Here is a 19,285-nt window from a genome sequence, read left to right on the forward strand (position 1 = left end):
GGGAGACTGGCTGAGGACAGGAGGCGAGCAGAAACCCACCGCTTCCCTGAAAGAAGGCATCGCCACGGAACAAGAGGAGGAAACTGGGTACTACCACCCAACTCAACACCTACCAAGTCCCTGAGCAGGGACCTTGGGCACAGCCGGGCTGCGAGCCGGGTCGGCAGCCGCTACCAACGCTTGCCCAGCTGGCACGCAGCCTCCGCAGACACTGCCGGCGGGGAAAACAGCCCCCCTGCTACCGAGCTTAAAGGTCGTGCTGCAAAATAAGGGCAGGCTTTGAGTTAATAAAGGGGTTAACGGCGGATTACAGGCTGTCAGCATGGGCCCATGTGGAATAAAAGGAGGGCTGAGATCAAGCGCCTTGTGGGGGTTAGCTCCATCCGTTCCCAGGGGGTGTTGAGGGCATCCCCCTGGGGAGGTAGTGCAGAATAGCTGCTCCACAGCGTTTACCCAGGTAGAGGAGCCCTAACACATGTCAGGGACCTGTTTCACATATAGATCATGTCTGGTACGGATGGTTATAAGCAATGCATTCACCCCTTAGACTCCACGGGTCACGGAGCCCTTTACTAAACCACCCACAACTTTATCATTGACCCCAAGCTGTGTCCAACTGCAGAGGAGCCACATTTCAGAGCAAACATCTCCAGCTCTGCCCCATCTGCATTTGATATGTACTGATTAAAAAAAAAAAAAAAAAAAAGAAATGTGGACTGAACTGAATAAAGAGACTTCTCACGGCAAAATCTCAGTGCATATTTACACAGTATCCTGCCTTAATTCTCAGCTTCTTCATTTATGTCATTTTAAGCCCTCCGCAGTAGCAGGGAAGTATTAGCTGGTGTTTAATTGTGTGCTGCTGGGTTCAGCGCGGCTCCCGACGAGCTGCTGCCGGGAGAGACCCCTGCAGCAGGGCTGGGGTGGATGGACGTGGCGAGGCAGTGACAGGGGGACAGCCCACGGCACAGCCACCAGCCGGGAGAGTGAGCAGCATCGGCGACACACTACCCCGGCTCAGCCAGTTCTGCCTTATGTATAAGGCGAAACAGCATCGGTCGGCACTGAATGACCTGTCTACTTGGTGCCTGGGACCAACCCCAGCGTACAATGCCAGGTTGCAGGAGACATGAATACGTTCTCCTCCCAAACCCATCCAGCCGCGATGCCGACAGACCTGAACCTGCCCTAGATGCAACTTGGGGGCTCTTCACCCCCTCACGTACCTCTCAAAGCCTGCTCAATACCAGACACACTCACGTCCTCCAGTGGAGGAGAACCGTGCACTAGATGAATTATGCACAAACCTCCTGGTCCATCAACACCTTCATCCCCATCCCTCCCAGCCGCCTCCAGCCCTGCTCAGCCCCACCACAGCCCGGCCCCGAGCCCAGCGCGGCACCGGGTCCCTAACTGCACCCATCTGCGTTATGATAAAAGGCACTTGGTTGCAGCCAATAGCACCTCATCATATCAAAAACACCGCAGGAAACGTCTAGAGCTGAATTGATTATGGCACAGTAATTCTTCAGGCAGTGAAAACAGGGCAATTCCCAAGGTGGGATTATTTTTTTTTTTGCGAGGCTTCACCTAATTTTCTTGATTTTTTTTGCCCCCCCCCGCTCGCTCCCCAGTCCTCCTTCCAAACCTCTCCAGCTTTGCACTGCTCTTTGATTTAGTCCCTCCAAAAAATATTCTGCTTAGTGCACTCCAGCGTAGTGCCCAGGAGAGCATCACCGCGCCCAGGACCTCCCCCCGCGCTTAAAACACAGAGCAGCAGAAAAAAGTGGAGAAAGCTTTTGCTTTTCACTCTGTAACCAGCAGCGCGAGTTGGGGAGACTGGAGAAAGATGTGACAGGCACTTATAAACATCTCAATCAGAAAAGGAGAAGCCAAGTAAGCAGCAAATAAACAGATGATGAAAAGGGGTAACGCTGCGAAACGTGGGCAAAGTGGAGGCCGAGGGCAGATGATGCGCAGCAGCCGCAGGGTCCTGTCCCACTGTGGTCCCCCCGGCCAGCTGGGCAAAGCACGGAAGGGTTTCTGAGCCAACGGGCAACGCCAGACAGGGTGCACCATCCGCTGCTCTGTGCAAGCCCAACGTTGTCTCTAAACCAGCTTTTCAGTCCTTCTAAGCTCATTTGGAGCTGCTTTTGCTCCTTCGCCTGGAGGTCAGGGGTCTAGGGAGAGCCTGCAGAGCATCTGGAAACTGCCTGGGATGACAGCGACCAGCACAGTATGAGCAAAATTACTCTGCGAAGTGCTACACTGATGGTTCCTGAGACTGCCCCGAGGCTGACGGGGAGGAACGGAGGGCATTTTACCCTAATAAATCACCCCAAGAGTCGGGGTGACATCCCGGAGCGGAGCAAATCCCTCGCGGGCAGCAGCCGTGGCAGCGGGGCACCGTACCGAGTCCAGCGGAGCCGATGGAAATAGCACCCCAGCCCCAGCTGCTCAGGAGCAGGAGCTGAAACTAATTAACTTCATTTGTCTTTGGAGAGCACGGCCGTCCCGGTTTGCTGGCCGTGCCGGCGGCTGCCCCGGTGCCCGGCCCCGGCTGCCACAGTACCTGTCCCAGGGTGAGAGCCGAACGGGGGCTGTTTCCCCTGGTTTTGTCTGGTTTGCGCAGAGCTGCCTCCCCTTGGCCCTCCACGGAGACCACAACATTCTTCTGCAGCAACATGCGCATCCCCACTTCCCTTCAGCAATTAAAAAAAACCCCATAAAAATAAACCTAGGGGCCCATTTTTTCCTGAAGTCCTTTCCAAGCCTGCAAGGGACAGTGTCGTCTCGCGGTGCCCTTAAAGCAGAAGGACAAAGCTCCCCTGTTCATGTCCACCTCCATTCCCGTCATCTCCACCGCGATGGTTTCTCCTCCCCGCGCCGGCTGCGGAGCCTGTGGCAGGTCCCTGGTTCCCAGCAACATTTCGGCTCGGCTGGATTTTATGAGTTTTGTCCTCTGGATGGAGCAATCCAACGGTAGTTACAGGAGATAAAAACGAGAAAGGGGGAGCAGACATGGTCCACGTCGGGCAAGTTTAAGGCAACTGAAATCTCATCAGAACTGGCTGGTGGATGGTGCCAGCTCTTTCCACTAAGTTGCATTAAGAATTAGCTGAAGAAAAGGTATTAACCTTTCCCAATGTCACTGCCCCACCCGGGACTGTATCCCCCAGTGACACAGCTATGCTGAAGGACAACTGCACATCCAGACCATCGAGCCACCCTGCCCTGGAGCATCTCAGGGCCTTAAGGAGAAAGTTGCTGAGGACAGCCCTGGGAGAGAGGGCAGGGACTCAGAGCATCCTTCCCCAGGCGCCCAGGAAATGTCTTGACCCTCCCACCGCTGCCACCATCCTTGTTCCTCCGCCGTCCCTCTCCTGTCCCCAGTGACCCGTGAGTGCAGCTCCCAGCCCTCGGTTGGCACCGGGTGAAGGTAACGTGGGTTGGCTTGTTCTGAAATGGGAGAGGGCAGAGCTCACCCCAAATACTCTGCACTTGCTGGGGCTCAAGTACCTGCACTACAACCCAGCCCTGCAGCGCTGGTCTGGCACCGCTGTGCCCATCCCATCCATCCCCAACAACCTGACCCTTTCCGAAGGCACGGCAGATCCTTCCCAACCACAGGAGGAAGAAGAGGAGGAAGAGAGCAAAGGTACCCACCATCCCAGCACCATGCTGCCACACAGCCACTCCTGCACGGGCCAGGGGATGAGCCGCCTGGTCCCTCTCCTGCCTGCAAACCTTCCAGTCCCCTTCACAGTCAGATGCACGCAAAGACAAAAGTAGTAAAACTCAAATAGGAAGGAAAAAAGTGTAATTCAGGAAAAATAGTAACAGACAGTCTGTATAAACGGAGAGGGCTGCTCTTTGAACAGGCAGCTACAAAGCACGCTCCAGCCGATGCTCAACAGAAAGCAAACGCAGGGACATAAATAACACCATCAAACAAGGATGGGAGGACTCCTCTCACTGAAGAAACCCAAGGTCTGATTTCACCACCTTGCATCACCCTTTCTGCTAAGCACGCACAAAGGCACCATGGTTTAGAGCTCCTGCCTCCCCCTCCAAGCCCTCTGTGCTCACTGCTTGTCCCAGCACAGGGATGGAGCAGGTTGGGTGGACGGTTGGATGTTGCGTTCCCAGGCGGTTGGGTAGACGGTTGGATGTTGCGTCCCCAGGCGGTTGGGTGGACGGTTGGATGTTGCGTCCCCAGGCGGCTGGGTGGACGGTTGGATGTTGCATCCCCAGGCGGCTGGGTGGACGGTTGGATGTTGCGTCCCCCAGCGGTTAAATGGATGGTTGGATGTTGTGTCCCCAGGCAGTTGGGTGGAGGGTTGGGTGTTTTGTCTCCAGGCAGTTGGATGGACGGACATACAGCTACCAGTAGCAGATCTGGCGTCAGGGGCAGCTGCAGAGTCCAATGCCAAACCCTACTCTATGATGGGAGATCCCAGATACATTCAAAGGAATCATTCTGGGTGTGAGACAGCATTTACATATTTGGCGGCTGTCGGAGCTTTTTTAATTGTCTCAATAAATATATAAACAAAATCTGTTCGCTTGTTGTGGTTTTTTCCCTCCTGGGCTCTGCAGCTCCGTGGACGAACAGCAATCGCTCAGCTGCCAAACTTGGAGCTGTTGCTGGTGCTCCCTACGACGGATTTGCCTACGAGCCAGGTCCAAATTTACATCCACTGCCCCTAAGGGGGCTGATCATTTTCTGTGCAGTTTTACAGCCTAGACATCAAAAATGCAGTGGGTTCGCACAAAGGACCGGAGCACAGAGAGAGAGTGAAACTCAGCATTACTGTAGCAGGAATTATTAAAACACCCTGAAGAGGAAGGGCTGAAATGTCCCTCTGCTTCTGGGCATGAAAGATCACCCAGGGCTGGTGATGGATCAGGAGGAGACACGCTGAGGGCAGTGAGGTCCCTGCACCCTCCCGGAGGTGCTGGGTGGCCCGCGTTTCAATTCTGACCTACCCTAGATACTCCCTGGGTGATTTCAGCTCGAGTTTGGGGGGGGGTTTCCCCCCCTTTCCTCTCCGCCCCTATCTCCCCGTCTCACCACTCCTGCAATTCCTCTCATTTTGCTGCTCACACCCTTCGGTGGCTGCCGCAAGGTTCCATCCCCATTGAGTCCCCCCGTAGCCAAGGGAGACACACCTGACTCTTCTAACCTGCTCTCATAAATCAAAGCGGGAGGCAGGGAGCAGGAATAATCCCGGTAAGCAGCCAGGATGATGCTAAGTTGACAGATGCAGGGCAAGGGCTGATGGCTGCCTCTCTGTAAAGCATCTGTCCTTTCCCTCCAGAGGATGAGGCCAAAGGCTGCCGTTATCCCCGTGTTAAGCACCGCAAGCTGCTTCTCCACCACTTTCTGCGAGACGACGGCGTGTTGGGGTGATAAGAAGCCCAGGCCAGAGCGGCGGGGAAGTTATCTGCGGGAATGACGGTGTCTCTGTGATGTGCACGGTAATGAATTGCCCGCTTTGCAGAAATGAGTAAGTTGTGGTAGGTGATGCGATGATCAATTTGCTCCATCATGGGAAGCCGCCCATTCATCATGGGCACCGGCTGATAGCTGCTCACCGCCGCTTTATTGGCACCAACGGAGGAAGAGCCTCTGCAGGCAGCTCCCTGGAAACCCCGAAAACGGGGTCTCCCCTCTCCCCCGACCTCCTGGCCCCCTCCAGCATGGAGCATCCAGAAATCACAGCCCGCTCTGTTGCGGGAGACAGAAAAGGGGGAAAAAAAGACCAAGTTCCCATGGTATCTCCTGCACCGAATGGCAAGAAGAGTAGGCAGGGTGCCCTCTGCCCGCTCCTGCCCGTACCCCACCGGCATGCTGTCACAGGGACCGGCCCAGACCCCCTCCTGAGCCTCAGTGGTGCTTGCCTGTAGTAGCACCCATTGTCCCGTGCTCCTGCAGGCAAGTCGTAGGGCAGACGAGCTCTGCTGCTGCAACAGCATGGCCACAGCAAAGCTGTTTCCCCTCTCCTGGCCCAGATTCCCTTTGCCTTTCTCATCCACTTCCCTTTTCATCCTCCTCTGCTCCCAGGGAGCCTCACACCACAGCGCTCGGCACTGACTTGCAAAATCAGAAGTGTCAAAAATCACAAGTGCCAAAATCACCGCAAGACCGCTCCAAAAAATCACTGCAAAACCCCTGTAAGCCCAGGGCAGAGGTGGTGGCGTGAGGACACGGCAGGGCTGATCCGGGGAAAGCCACTGACAGGGAGCAAAACCCCAGCTCCTGTCCTCGACATGAGACGCAACACATGCAGGTGCAGAGCTCTCTGTCGCCGAGAGAACTGGAAATAAAATAACAAACAAACAAAAAAAATGCAGTTGATCGTACTTTGGCAAAGAATTCAGAGAGCAAAGGGGCTCACTTGGGAGCAAAACGAAGATGAATCGACAGCGAGTTCAAGAGAATTCATTCTGCCGCTGAACACTTGTCTCTCCATCAGGACATCTCAAAGGCTTGTCAAGCGAAGGCAAGGATTTTATTTGTTTCTATGGTTGCCATAACGATAGAGCTATATGTCATGTCAGGCGGCAGCTGAGGCTCGTGCCTCTGATTTATAGCTGCTCACTAGAAATTATCAACTTTTCTGCAGAGCAGGTGGCACGATGAACCTGGACCACCAGGTGCTTGCCAGTGCCGTGCTCTGTCCCATGGGTTATCTCCCCTTTCGGTCCCCCACAGCTGGTTGCGCCCCAAGGGATGCTTTTATTATCTCCCACAGGGATGCTCGGTGCTGGTGGGACCCAGGGGCTGTGGGTGCGGGTCTTCCCCGTGAGCTGCCAATGGGCTGAGCAGGGTACGCCGCCACAATTATAGGGATTCCTGGTCCCGCAGGACAAGCGTTACCTCCTACAGAGACAAAAGGAGACGGCAAGGTGTCCACAGAAAGCCAGCAGAAGGATTAAACACGTGATAATAACTTATTAAAATGAATATGGACTACTCTCTTCATCACCAGGTTATGGGAGGAATATGGAAGAGAGAGGGGTGGGAGCAAAGGGGAGAGGGGCTCAACAAGGAGTCTTGAGGACAAGCGAGACAAGGTGGGACGTATTTCTTGTCCCAGCAGAGGATGCGCCACTGGAGCAGCCTCCTCAGCCTGGGACCCGGCCTCCAGCCCAAGCCAGCGGCTTCCCAGCGTGGGGAGAGCCCTGCAGCGCTGCTGGCCAACGTCCCACCAGCAAAGATGTCGGCGTTAGCGTGGCTGCCACGACCCCAGACGTGTGACTGACGTGATCGTTATACAGAGGATCAGACTCTGGGGTCAAGGAGGGGATGCTCAATCCAGTTACTGATAAATTATACATATAAGTTTCATTACCTCTAAGCACCTTCGTGCTTAATTTATGACGCACAGCCCTAAAACCTCCACCACCAAGTTCCACATGCAAAGTCCTGGCCCCACTCATGCCCCAGCACACGTGGGAGCATTCCTGGCAGGATGTTTGCACGGAGACCTTTTGGCTCCTGTCTGTAGGAAGTTTCTCTAACGACTTGGCTGCAGCAGCGGGAGGAGGCTTGAGCCCTTCGTTCCCATCCACCAAAGCCCTGCGTAGAGCGTGCTGCACCCCTCGGCGGCGAGACACCCGGAGAAGCAGCAGCAGGGAGTCAGCGTTTCTCCGGAGAGCTGCTGAAAGGCAGAGCCCCACCTGTCCCTTCTGCAGCCTCAAGCATCTTCATAAAAAACGCATGGCCACGTTTGAACCTTTGACCCTCGCAGTTGTAAAGACTTCATCACTTGTTTTCTCCAAACCAGGCTTTCTGCAATTTCCCTCCATTAAACTCTTCAAGACAAGTGACCCCGGAGCCAAAAGGTGTCAGACTAATGAACGGTCTGGAGGAATGCAGCACGCTCGTTATTAAAGACACGGAAGAAATACAGGACTGAGCTACCATCACAGTGCTACAGGACAGCAAACAGGGCACACCAGGGGCTGAGACGCAGCCATGCGGCAGCTGGTGTAACACAGCCCAGGATCTGTCCCTGGGCACGGGGTTGTGACGGTATGAGAGTTCACGTGCTGCAGGACCACCCACAGGAGCTGCCAGCACGGAGGGAGAGCAGTGCCACCGTGGTCCCACAGCCTGGGGAACAGGTCCTTCCCTGCACCGAGGGACGGCTGTGTTCAAACACCTACCCAATGGACAGGACATGCTCACCTCCAGTGGTAGGTATCATGTTACAGGTCATCATCCGGACATCTGAACTACCAAAATTACACAGAATCACAGACCGGTGGGGGTTGGCAGGGCCCTCTGGAGATCACCCAGTCCCACCCCCGGCCAGAGCAGGGTCACCCAGAGCAGGTGGCACAGGAACGCCTCCAGGCGGGGTTGGAATGTCTCCAGAGACGGAGACTCCCCCACCTCTCTGGGCAGCCTGTGCCAGGGCTCTGCCACCCGCAAAGGAAAGAAGTTCCTCCTCATGTTGAGATGGAACTTCCTATGTTCCAGCTTGTGCCTGTTGCCCTTGTGATCCCTTGAGAAGCTACCAACACTTGTCTCAGTCCAGAGGGGACAAAGCAAAGAGGCTGCAAGATAAACAGCTCTAGAAGTACCTTTCCCACTGTGTGAAAGCACCCAAGAACCTCAGAGGAGGTTCTCGGAGACAGGCCAACGCGATGCCCGTGAGCACCAGCACAGCAGCATCCCTTCTCAGCAGGGACCTGGGCAGCCCCAGCATTAGCTCCTCCGCACCATCACGCTCCGCTCAGGCGGCATCACCTTGGATTCCCCCCACCCCAGGGTGCTCGGAAACCCCAGCTAGCAGCCTGATCCCCCTTTGAGAAGTGTTTAAGTTCTGGTGCAGAAATAATAGATTGCTTTTCGGTTTTCACTGTATCTGTGAAACCTTCCATAATTCAACATCAAATATTTATTATTACGTTTATTAAAGTTTTAATAATTTAGTATCTCCTGTATGTAAGATACAAGCGCCATGAACTCGCCTCCCTTATTCTACCTGGGTCACTCCAATATTTATACCTGGAATTCTCAGTTCGGGTTTCATTTACGAGGGGAACAGGCAACAGCCTCCGTGCCAGAACCACCCCCTCCTCCTGCCTGGCGTTCATCCATCCCGAGCCTCCTCCACGAGGATCAGTGCCCGGAGACAATGACTGCGCTGGAGCAGAAAGCACCCTCCTAGCCTCTGTTCTCGCTAAGGTACTTCTAATGAAGATGCGAGGAAGCAAGAAAGAAATATGTTCTCCTGGCATTTGAGCTTGGAAAATGTTAACATACAACAAGGCGACCCTTCACCTTCTCAAATGAAAAGCAGGAATCTTCTGCAGACAAGAAAAACAACGCTCCTAAGAGAGCCAAATTGTGATAGATACGTACCATCCGTCTCTTTGCAGGAGAGGGAACAAGCACTAATTAGCCACAAAAACACACTTGGAAGTGAGGACCTCTTGGATGCCAGTCCTGGCTGTGCCAGAGGTTTCTTAGGCACTTGCTCCAACTATGGCCTTGCCAAAACTCATGATGATGGGATAGAAGAATGGAAATCCACCATCCCATTGCTCCGGGAAGAGAAAAGACAGAAGGGGCTGGGAGATACAGGGATCCTCCTCGTGCCCAGGAAGACGATTTGCAACACCGACAAGAATTTACAGGTCAGGAAATTGTGTTGAGTCAACGGGAGAAGGCAGCGAGAAGGAGGGAGGGATCACGGAGTCTCCCTGGCACCCAACGATCAAAGGCTCAGTCTTAATTTAACGGGGGAGAGGGGAATACGCTTTAAATACCTTAGGAATTACACACTTAAACCCTTGTAGTTTACAGTTAAACCCTTGTAAACCAGGCAGAGAAGGACAATCACCACCACCACTGGTCTCCTCCGAGGGAGAGGCTGCTGCTCCCTTTCCAGCTAGGACACAGAGGACAACCGTTTTGCCTGGCTCCTTCTCCAAGGGACCCCCCCCTTTGCCCACCCTCAGCCCAGTCTCCCAGCAAACAGCTTTTCCTTCCACCAGGGCAATTCTCCTCCTGCAATGCCCTCTTAGGTCCCACTCCTGAACTGGGCTGTCACAAGTCCAATGACGTCTGGCTAAAATACTAGCTAGCCAAAATGGGGGAGCCAGAGAAATATCAGGACATTTACTGAATTTGAGAAAGGAAAAAAAAAACACGCTAGTTGTATAATAATCGGACAAGCAACGTGGCCTTTCACCAGGGTCTGACCTTGGCCCTTCATGAGCACCACAGCAGACTATCAAGGGCTGGATGGATGTGATATATGTAAGAGCTTCTGAAACATGATAGCACCTCCATACGGGTAAATGCATCAATTTAAGCTATACAATCTTACATTACATTTAAGCCGCTTTAAAATTGCCTTGCCACAGGTTCATACCAATTTACCTGCCTGAATTGGCAGACCTCAGAGCTATATACACAAGCCTTAGACCCACCAGGACCAAAAAAAAGCCTGGCGAGTTATCACATCAGATTTCTTATTGGAGGAAAATTAATCAAACTTATCATCATAGAAATTACTGCATCCTCAATAACAATTTAAAGACCGGTGTAGTCACTCAAGCATGAGGAAAACGAGAAATCTGCTTCCTACCTGACATCTGCTGGATCTTCCGTCACCAGAACATCTGTCTTGCAGCTGGCGAGAGGATTGATGGAAAGCTCCACGGGGGGCACCACGAAACTCTTACTGACAGGCAGCCACAAACCTTGACCCAAACTGTAGGTGGACCTGGAATAAGGACAAACGTGTCATACAAGTATGCAGCGTCCACAGCCAATGGTGGCCCCCTTATTGCACCTGACCACTTGGAAGTCAGAGCAGTGGTAGCACCGTGGGATAAATCAGTCGTTTAGTCTTGTCCTGAAGGCCAAATGAGAGAGGAATAGCTAGAGATGTGATAGGGAGAACATGGGGGTGGTCAAGCTCTTCTTTTCAGTCCAGGAAGACTTTATGTGTTCAGCGTCCCCGCTTTTGCTGAGCCGGGTCCAGCAGAGGGGACGAGAGGGAAACCCTTCCCCACCTGGGGAATATGGGCAAATCCTTTAGGTCTGTCAAAGGGAAACAACACCCTTTTGTTGTTCCCCCAGCCAGCGGAACAAGACGAAGCCAGGAGTGATCAAGAGGTAGCATCCGCTGGGATGTCCTCATCGGCTCTCCCCTCCCAAATGGCCAAGCTGAACGCTCCTTTGACTCACCTGAGTATCTTCTCCGGCGCCTGCTCTCCTGTGACCAAGTCGTATCCCCGCTCGAGCGTCGTGTAGGGCCAGGGCCTGGGGGGCAGAGAAGGAAAGAGGAGCTGTGGCATGTCACACGGCAGGAAAAGCGGCACAGCCCGGGCCTGGGTCTTTGGCGCTGGTCATGGCCGGTGGGGAGGAGAACTGGGCTCCTCACCAATGCAGGAGCCCAGACAGAGAAAACACACCATTGTATCACCACTCACCCTTCGCTGTGTCCCCAGTCGCTGCGCACACACAAATGGCGATGGACAGGGTCCGGGGCATAGCCTTCGTGGCAGCTGCACTCTCCTAAAGAGAAGAGGGGAAGATGAGACCTCTCTGCCCCAGAAGCACATCAGCAACCACGGGCCCGCCTCCCCTGCTGCCCATCTCTGTTAGTTCACAGCCATTCCTCGTCCCTGCTGTGGATCTGGAGCACTTTAGACTCTTCTGAAACCTCCGGGAGATGTGGAGGAGGAGATGAGGGGATGTGGAAAGCTGCAAGAAACCCGTAGCTCTTCTGGAGGAGGTTACACGATGTAGCACCCAGAATAGCTGGGGATGGGATTTCAGGATGCGAAAGGTCTGTCCTTAACCCGTGTTCCTGAGCAGCCCTGCAGCTCCCCCGCCTCAGCAAACCTCTGCCCGATGGCCTCCAAGAACAGCCCACACTCCCCACAGAGACATTCCCCCATGGATCCGGCCCCTGCCCTGGTCCTGCTGAGCCCTGGCCCTAGCAGAGGGGCTGCTCTGGGGCCAGCAGTTCACTCCTCAGCAGGGATGGTGACCTCGCGTGAGGACAGCCAGTGGCCACTTCCGTGCACATCCCGGGCAGGGAGACGCTCCTGACCCATCCCGGCCATGTCCTCTTCCCAGCCCTGCTCCTGCCACCCCGCACGGCGATGGGATGACAGAGTCTCCTGCAGCCCAAACTTCTGCAGGAGGATACAGAAACCCCCGAGCTCCCTCCTCCGTGGGCAGTGCCCGTGCTGTGTCCCCGTCCCGCGGGTAAGGGGCTCTCAGCCCCCTGCCCTCCACTCTCTGCGTGCTGCCTCACCCTGTTACACCCTTTTAACAGCAGGAGAAGACATTTCCCTCACCAGAAACCTGACCGTGCTCGGCCCAAATTGATTCCACGTTCGGTAGAAATACATAACCCGGAGCAAAAAACCCGCAAAATCAAAAGATTAATTGGATTTGCACGTGGAGTTTCTGTTACAAGCTCCTGCCGATGGATCCCCCCCCCGCCCTTCTCCCCATCGTGCCTGACGGCACGGCAGGCTGAGCTGTAAACACCGGCAGCATTGGGGACCTGGGGAGGATGCTTTTTTGAGGGGGGTGTACCCCCATCACGGTGGTAATGCAGACTGGCAGGTACCTGCGTGCTCATCGGGATCCTAAGCAAGTCCTTAAAATGCCTCGCAGGGATTACAGTAAAGAGCTTTATTGTCAGGAGGGAGCGAGACGGGGGTTCAACCGCTGAGATTTTTATGGAAGAGCCGCCTGGAAAGGGGGAGGCAGCAAAAAAAGAAAAGAGGAGGGGGGGCAAAAAAGAAAGAGACAGCTAATGATGTGCTAAAATGCAACAGCACCTTCATGAAATATTCACTGCCTTAAACACGTCTAATATTAAAGATTAAATGTCCTGGGATTTGTCCTAGCGACTTCGAAGCACTGATTTATGATCTGTCAAAAGCTGCTAACCTCATGATTCATAACGGGAGCGGGAGGAACATTGCTTCTCCAAAGGGAAAGAGTTGGGAAAAGAGACGGCGGCTCCAGCCTCTGCTCCGGCTCAGCCGTGCCCGGGGGCTGGGGCCGTCTCCTTGTAAGAAAACGCGGGTCCTAATGGCTCCATCAGTGATTTTATAAAAAAAAAAAAAAAAAAAAAAAGAAGAAAAGTTATTTTTTCCTTGGGTGCTTAGTACGCAAGTTTCCCCAGCCGTGCCGCGGATCATTAATTCCTGCCGCTTATTACATAACAAATATATGCTCTGCAAATGAGAGACGTCGCAAAGTGCTGGCGAAGCAGAGCTGGGAGTCTCGGGGCACCGGCTCGCGCTCAGCTCCTGCCACGGAAATCAGAGCAAGTACGGAAAAACCACCTCCAGAAGTTGGCATCCCACAGCCCGAACGCCGCCTCCCTCCTTATCGCTGGCTGGAGGTGCCGGGGGGGGTGAACCCCCTTCCCACGCCGCGGGGCAGGCGGGTTTATTTTGTCCACCGGTTTGTTTACTGCTCCACCAGTTCGGCGTCGGGCGGAGAAACTCTATCAACCTGCAGAAATATTGATTTTATTGACTCCAATCCTGGAGTTTCAACAGCTACAGCCGGTGCTCGCGGCTTTATTGGGAGCTTTATTGGGAGGTTTATTTCAGTAAGCGAGAGGGCAAGTGGCGGTGCCGGCTGGGGAGGGGGGAGGTGGGGACAGAGAGGTGGGAGACCGGGGAAAGCCACCCAGGGCACGGAGACCGCAGGTACCTGCCCCTCACCGGGACCAGCTTTCCCCAGGGAGATCTGCACACTTTTGGCAGAGTTTTAGAAATTGGAGAGGAATTCTCCCAGCAGGGGCTGGGCTGGGCGCTGCGATCTGCTGGGGGCGCGGGGACTCCATCTCCAGATGGTTTAAGACCTATTTCTGCATCCAGAACCACAGACAGGCAATTAGTGGGGTTTCCAAAAAACCTCAGCAGAACCTGCTGGGCTCCTATAGGTTTTCGTCTTTTGCTCTCTCCCCAGCAGCACCCACCCTCCCTTTTCGGCCTCCTGAGCTACTCCAGTATTTCCAGTCTGTCTGCAACCTCCTGCGGCGGGGGGACAACGCTGAGCCAGCCCCCGCCAGGGCAGCAGGGCTACTCACACACCTGGTGAAGTCCCCGGAGTGGCAGGAACGGGGGTTCCCATACCTCTAACGCCTTTTTCGTGCATTTTCTAACAAAATTTCAACATGCCGTTAAAAAAAAAAAATCCCAAACCATCAAAAGCCAAACCACCGCCCTTGCTCAGAGCTACTAAACCCCGTGTGCTTCTGAGACGAGTGACGTTATCCGCTCAGCATCGCTCGGGCTAAGTTAAGATTCAAACCTGAGCTTAAAAGCCAGAGTCGACTAAAATAACCAAGTTTGACAAGTAACCGCACCTGAAGCCGGACGCAATTTCCACAGGCCCTGCGCGCGCCTCGGCACAGCGCTGGGCTGCCGCGGGAGGACAAATGAGTCAGGATCTACAAACCGCTGTGACAAGCGTCCTGTTTCCACCGCCACCAACCCGCACCCTGCCCGTGGTAAAGGCGCAGGCGCTGCGCAGTCCTTCCTCTTCCTTCGGAGTCATAACCCACAAATGGCGTCGGATAATCCACGGCAAATTTTGAGCTGTTACAGCAAAAGGAGGGATCGCTGCTCACTCATTTTTAGCGAGAGCGGATCCCGGTGCTCAGCTCTGGAGGTCCCATGTTATATGTCCAATGTCTTATTTAACAAAAGATGCATAAGGCAGAAAGCAGAACATCGTAGCTCTAGCGAGAGGCTCAGAAAACACGTATGTTATTCACATGACACGTGCAGCTATGTGGAAGGGCGAGGGGAGGGCTGAGGCCATGGGCACGCAGCAGCACCCACAGCTCTCCGTCATCCCCTGCTCCCCTCTCTCCACTTGCACAAAATCTCATCAAAGACCACACTGCCATGAGTAATTACAGGTGACATGGAGTCTCCATCCCAGTTTGTCCTCGGGGAGGGTGAACCCTTGCCTGAAACAGCAGGACACATCCCCAAACACTGCAGGCACATCTCACCTGCAACCTCCCTCCTGCTGTGCCTTCATCCCCGTGGAGGCTGGTGGCAGCTCAGCCGAACGGCCCGCACCACCCGCAGAAGTGTCCGTGCTGCTCCATCCTGCTTTAGCCCCACGACATTGCAGGCATTGCCCCTGCCCTCAGCTGGGAGCGGAGAAGGATCTGGAGCCTGACCTGGAGGAACGGTGCAAACTAAGGACACATCGACCTGGTTTCCACACGCAGACATGAGCATCCTCTGCCCGTTCCTCAGCAAAGGGCTTCTCACCTTGCCCAGGCTTCACTTTGGCTTTAGTGCTGGAGCTGCAGAAGGGCAGGGGCAGTCTGCAGCCATCGTTAGCATCTACAGCATTGTTAGCATCCGTGACTTTTGGCTGAGGGATAGCCTACGCTGGGGCTCACTCATGCCTGAAGGAAACGAATCTAATGTGAGCCACATCCGAGCTCATCACCTCCAGTGGCACAGGCATGCTGCAAAGCCAACTACGTGGAGGAAAACAGCCCTCCCGCCCCTGCTGGGGCTCAACCAGCACAGCCGGAGGCTCTAATTCTCTTTTTTTTTTTTATATCTAAACTGGAAGTTGCAGAACTATTCTTCCATTTTGCCCACCACGCTGGAAGCGGGAGTGGGGTCTGGTGCTGCCCCCGCATCCTCCCTGGCCAAGCAGCAGAGCCGGGCTGCGGGACGAGCTGCCGGGGTAACCCTGTAATCGCCTCCGTCGGGCGAGCGTCGATGTGCGGTGACAATGCTGCCAGACGCCCCAATCCACCCGCCCAGCGCGCAGCACAAGGCAGAGGCTCCCGGAGTCCCTGTGCTCCCGGGGAAGCTGCTCTTTCCTGTCATTGGCATTTTTAATTAAGGAGCCAGGGAGAATTTGGCACTGGTGGAGCAAACCCGCGGCTCGTCAACCCTTTCCTGGCACTGCCAGTGTCCATGATTCCCTTCTCCCCCTCCAATCCCAGTGTTTGCCTTCATCCCGGAGGGATGCCCTGCTGTGCCCTGGCCATGCTGCTGTCATGACAGCACAGTCCTGGGGACAAGTCCCAGCCCCAGCTGTGGTGGCAGCCTGTTCCTGGAGGCTGCAGGGCTACAAACACGCACCTTTTGCCCTGAGTGAGCACTGCACATCCACGCTCACGCTGCTTCGGGGCTGCCTCTCCCACCACAAGCGACGCTCAACCCAGCCCTGGCTTTTCAGGTCAGCACCCCAGGGCAGGCCCTCCTCTCTGGGGACACACACCAGGGGACACGGCTGCCCCAGCACACCACGCTCGGTGCCAGTGAGCCGGGAAGCCGCAGCACCACTTCCACAGCCCAGCCAGTGTCCTCTGTGCAGAGTCCCCATCCCGGCTGGTGTCCCAGCAGCTGTCCCTCCAACCCATAGAATCATAGAGTGGTTTGGGTTGGAAGGGACCTTAAAGATCACGCAGTGCCACCCCCTGCCCTGGGCAGGGACACCTCCCACCAGACCAGGCTGCTCCAAGCCCCGTCCAACCTGGCCTTGAACCCCTCCAGGGATGGGGCAGCCACAGCTTCTCTGGACAACCTGGGACAGGGGCTCACCGCCCTCACAGCAAAGGATTTCTTCCCGATATCCAATCTAAATCTCCCCTCTTTCAGTTTAAAACCGTTCCCCCTTGTCCCATGGCTCCCCTCCCTGATCCAGAGTCCCTCCCCAGCATTCCTGGAGCCCCTTTAGATAGTGGAGGGGGCTCTAAGGTCTCCCCGGAGCCTTCTCTTCTCCAGGCTGAACCCCCCCAGCTCTCTCAGCCTGTCCCCACAGCAGAGGGGCTCCAGCCCTCCCAGCATCTCCGTGGCCTCCTCTCAACCCATTCCAACAGGTCCATGTCCTTCTTGTGCTGAGGACTCTGGAGCTGCACACAGTGCTCCAGGTGGGGTCTCCTCCTTCCATCCACCATGGCACAGGAGGAGAAAGGGTCTGCAGAGGGAGGTGGGCACAGGGCAGCAAGCCGAGGCCAAGCATTTTTCAGCAAACAGAGGCATCCGTTGAGCGCGGTGGCTGCCCTCCCCGCCAGCCCTGACTGCACCAGTGTTCGCTGCGGGGCTGCGGCACAAAGCCCCTCTCTTCTGGGTGAGCGCAGAGCCATCTCCAGGGTTACCAGCCTGCTCCGAGGCGGGAGAACTGGAGTGTCCCCCCTCCTTTCCTGCTGCAGGGATGCAAAGCCTTCACCCCCACCAGCAGCTCGAGCTGCATGGCCTGACTCCCCTCGCCAGGAGCAAAGGCAGGTGCAAATGGCATCTCCCACCCGGGCACTGCTGTCCTGGCCACCAGCTTGGTGTGCAGCAAGCGCACTGTCCCCTTGTCACCACTGCCCACAGCAAGAGCTGCTGTCCGGGAGCCCACACTGGGGCAGAGAGGACCTGAGTGCTCCCACATTGGGCTCATGAGCTGCCTCCTGACACCATGCACCATGTGCAGGACACCCCATGCTGCCCCCAGCTCTCCTGTTGCCTGACATGTCACCTCCAAGGTGGTGGCAATGCCCAGGACCACCGGCAGCAGCCCTGAGCACCAGCTGCATGGCACAAGCCACCAACATATCGACACAAGTCACCCCATCCCTCCAACGGCCATGGCCGGCCAACCAACCTCCCGTAATGAAGCTGTCACAGTCTCAGAGTCTCATCCACGTCTGGAAGAAGCCCTGCATCGATTTATCCTTTGTGAAAGGTTTCTGAGCTCCTGGCAGAGAAACAACCTCTTCATCCAGCAGATGCAGAAAGTTTGATGAGAGTGACAACCCACGGGGAGGTGCCACCAGCACCCCCCGCAGCAACACCGCTCCTTGCTGCCAGCCCTCCTCCCATCACCCTACCAGGGAAAACACAAACTCCGGGAACCACACCAGAGATCTCAGCCACCAAGTCCTCCTCCAGATGGGGGTTTCTCTGCCTGCAGTTTGGCCTAAATAAAAACAATAAAGCACGGAATGATCTGCTAGCGGTGCTCCCAGTTGCCGGACTCAAACTGGCTGCTGGAGGTGGCTGCTCGGGTGCCCCAGTGCAGGTCCCCTGGGAGGAGCAGCTCCCAGCGGTGCGACGACAAGGGTGAGCTCATCAGGGAAGGGGCATGACGCATGTTTGCACAGGGCTGGAGCCGGGGTTTCCGTCGACAGAGGTCCAGATGAGAGGAAAGTCAAAAAATACCTGCAACAAAACTCCTCCCGAAAGTTTTCTGCGCCTCTGGGGGACGGCAGAGCCAGGTCCCCTTTTGGGAAAGAGATTTGGAGAAAATTAAACACAGGTAAGGACGAACAAGGGTCTTAATAGTTCATTAAATTCCCAACTTCAAAGAATAAGTGAAGCGTCTTCAGAGAGCTGCTCCTGGAGTGGGGCTTGGCCCCAGCTGAGGCTCCTCCAACACCCGCAGTGGCAGCACCGGCTCCCGGTGAAGCTCTCTGAAAAGCTTCTCTTGTCCTTGGAATCTCCTGTCCCTGGCCTTCGGGGATGGCACTTTCCAAACCTGAGTTTCTGCTTCATCCCGAGGAGCAGTACAATTCCAGTTAAAGCAGTTTAGCTCTCGAGGAATGAGACAGAGAAAGTGGCTCCTGCCCGGCCAACCTGACACAGAGTGCGGAGGGAAAACCTGGGTTAATGTGACAGTTATCCCTCCTCTCCCCCCGCTGCAAGTCACCCTCTTCACCCAGATCCATCACAGCACTTAAGCGGAAGCTTAACTTCCAAGGATTGCATCTGGGTTTATGCTCTGCATGGATTTCATTCTCATTATCATCTGCTCAGCTGCCGAGGAAGCTCTCCCGGGGCACACATCCACGGCTGACACGAGGAAGCAGCGAGAGGTCCCCAGGGTGGTCCAAGAGTGGTCCGCCGTACCTTGGCCGTCATCTTCTGGGGTGACCACTGTCCCAGAGTGACCACAGAGGGGTGAGAAGCCACCTCCTACAGCGCTGGTGGGACAGGTCAAGCCGGGGAGATGGGCGCCGGAGCAGCTCCGTACCGCAAAACTCATTCCTCTTCCCCCCTCTCCGTGGTCTTTAGACAAGCACAGAAATGCCATTACAAGAACATTAGCAGCTGCAGGATTAAACACTCTAATGGCAGAAAATGAGAGTGTAAAGACAGCAGAGATAACCTTAACTCAGCCCCCTTGCAGGCACGCATTTTGATTGCTGTTTATGTATAACACTTCAGCCCCAAGCTAAATTAGCTTGGGAGTTAACTGCCTCCTGCCCTGCCTGGTACAGGAGGCACGCTGCGCCGCCACATGAAAAGA

The 19,285-nt window shown here is 55.1% G+C and overlaps 1 protein-coding gene across 1 annotated transcript in view; it reads right to left on the minus strand.

Annotated features, from left to right (window-relative positions):
• The window catches only part of ASTN2 (astrotactin 2), a 374,972-nt gene that overhangs the window by 195,323 nt on the left and 160,364 nt on the right, over positions 1 to 19,285 (minus strand). Inside the window, exons 8-10 of the mRNA XM_063352726.1 lie at positions 11,461 to 11,545; positions 11,216 to 11,290; positions 10,611 to 10,748 (exon numbers count right to left, since the gene is read on the minus strand). Coding sequence (XP_063208796.1) covers positions 10,611 to 10,748; positions 11,216 to 11,290; positions 11,461 to 11,545 — 298 coding nt within the window. The remainder of the gene's footprint in view (positions 1 to 10,610; positions 10,749 to 11,215; positions 11,291 to 11,460; positions 11,546 to 19,285) is intronic.

This window comes from Chroicocephalus ridibundus, chromosome 15, assembly GCF_963924245.1.
Source record: "Chroicocephalus ridibundus chromosome 15, bChrRid1.1, whole genome shotgun sequence".
Classification (NCBI taxonomy): Eukaryota; Metazoa; Chordata; class Aves; order Charadriiformes; family Laridae; genus Chroicocephalus; species Chroicocephalus ridibundus.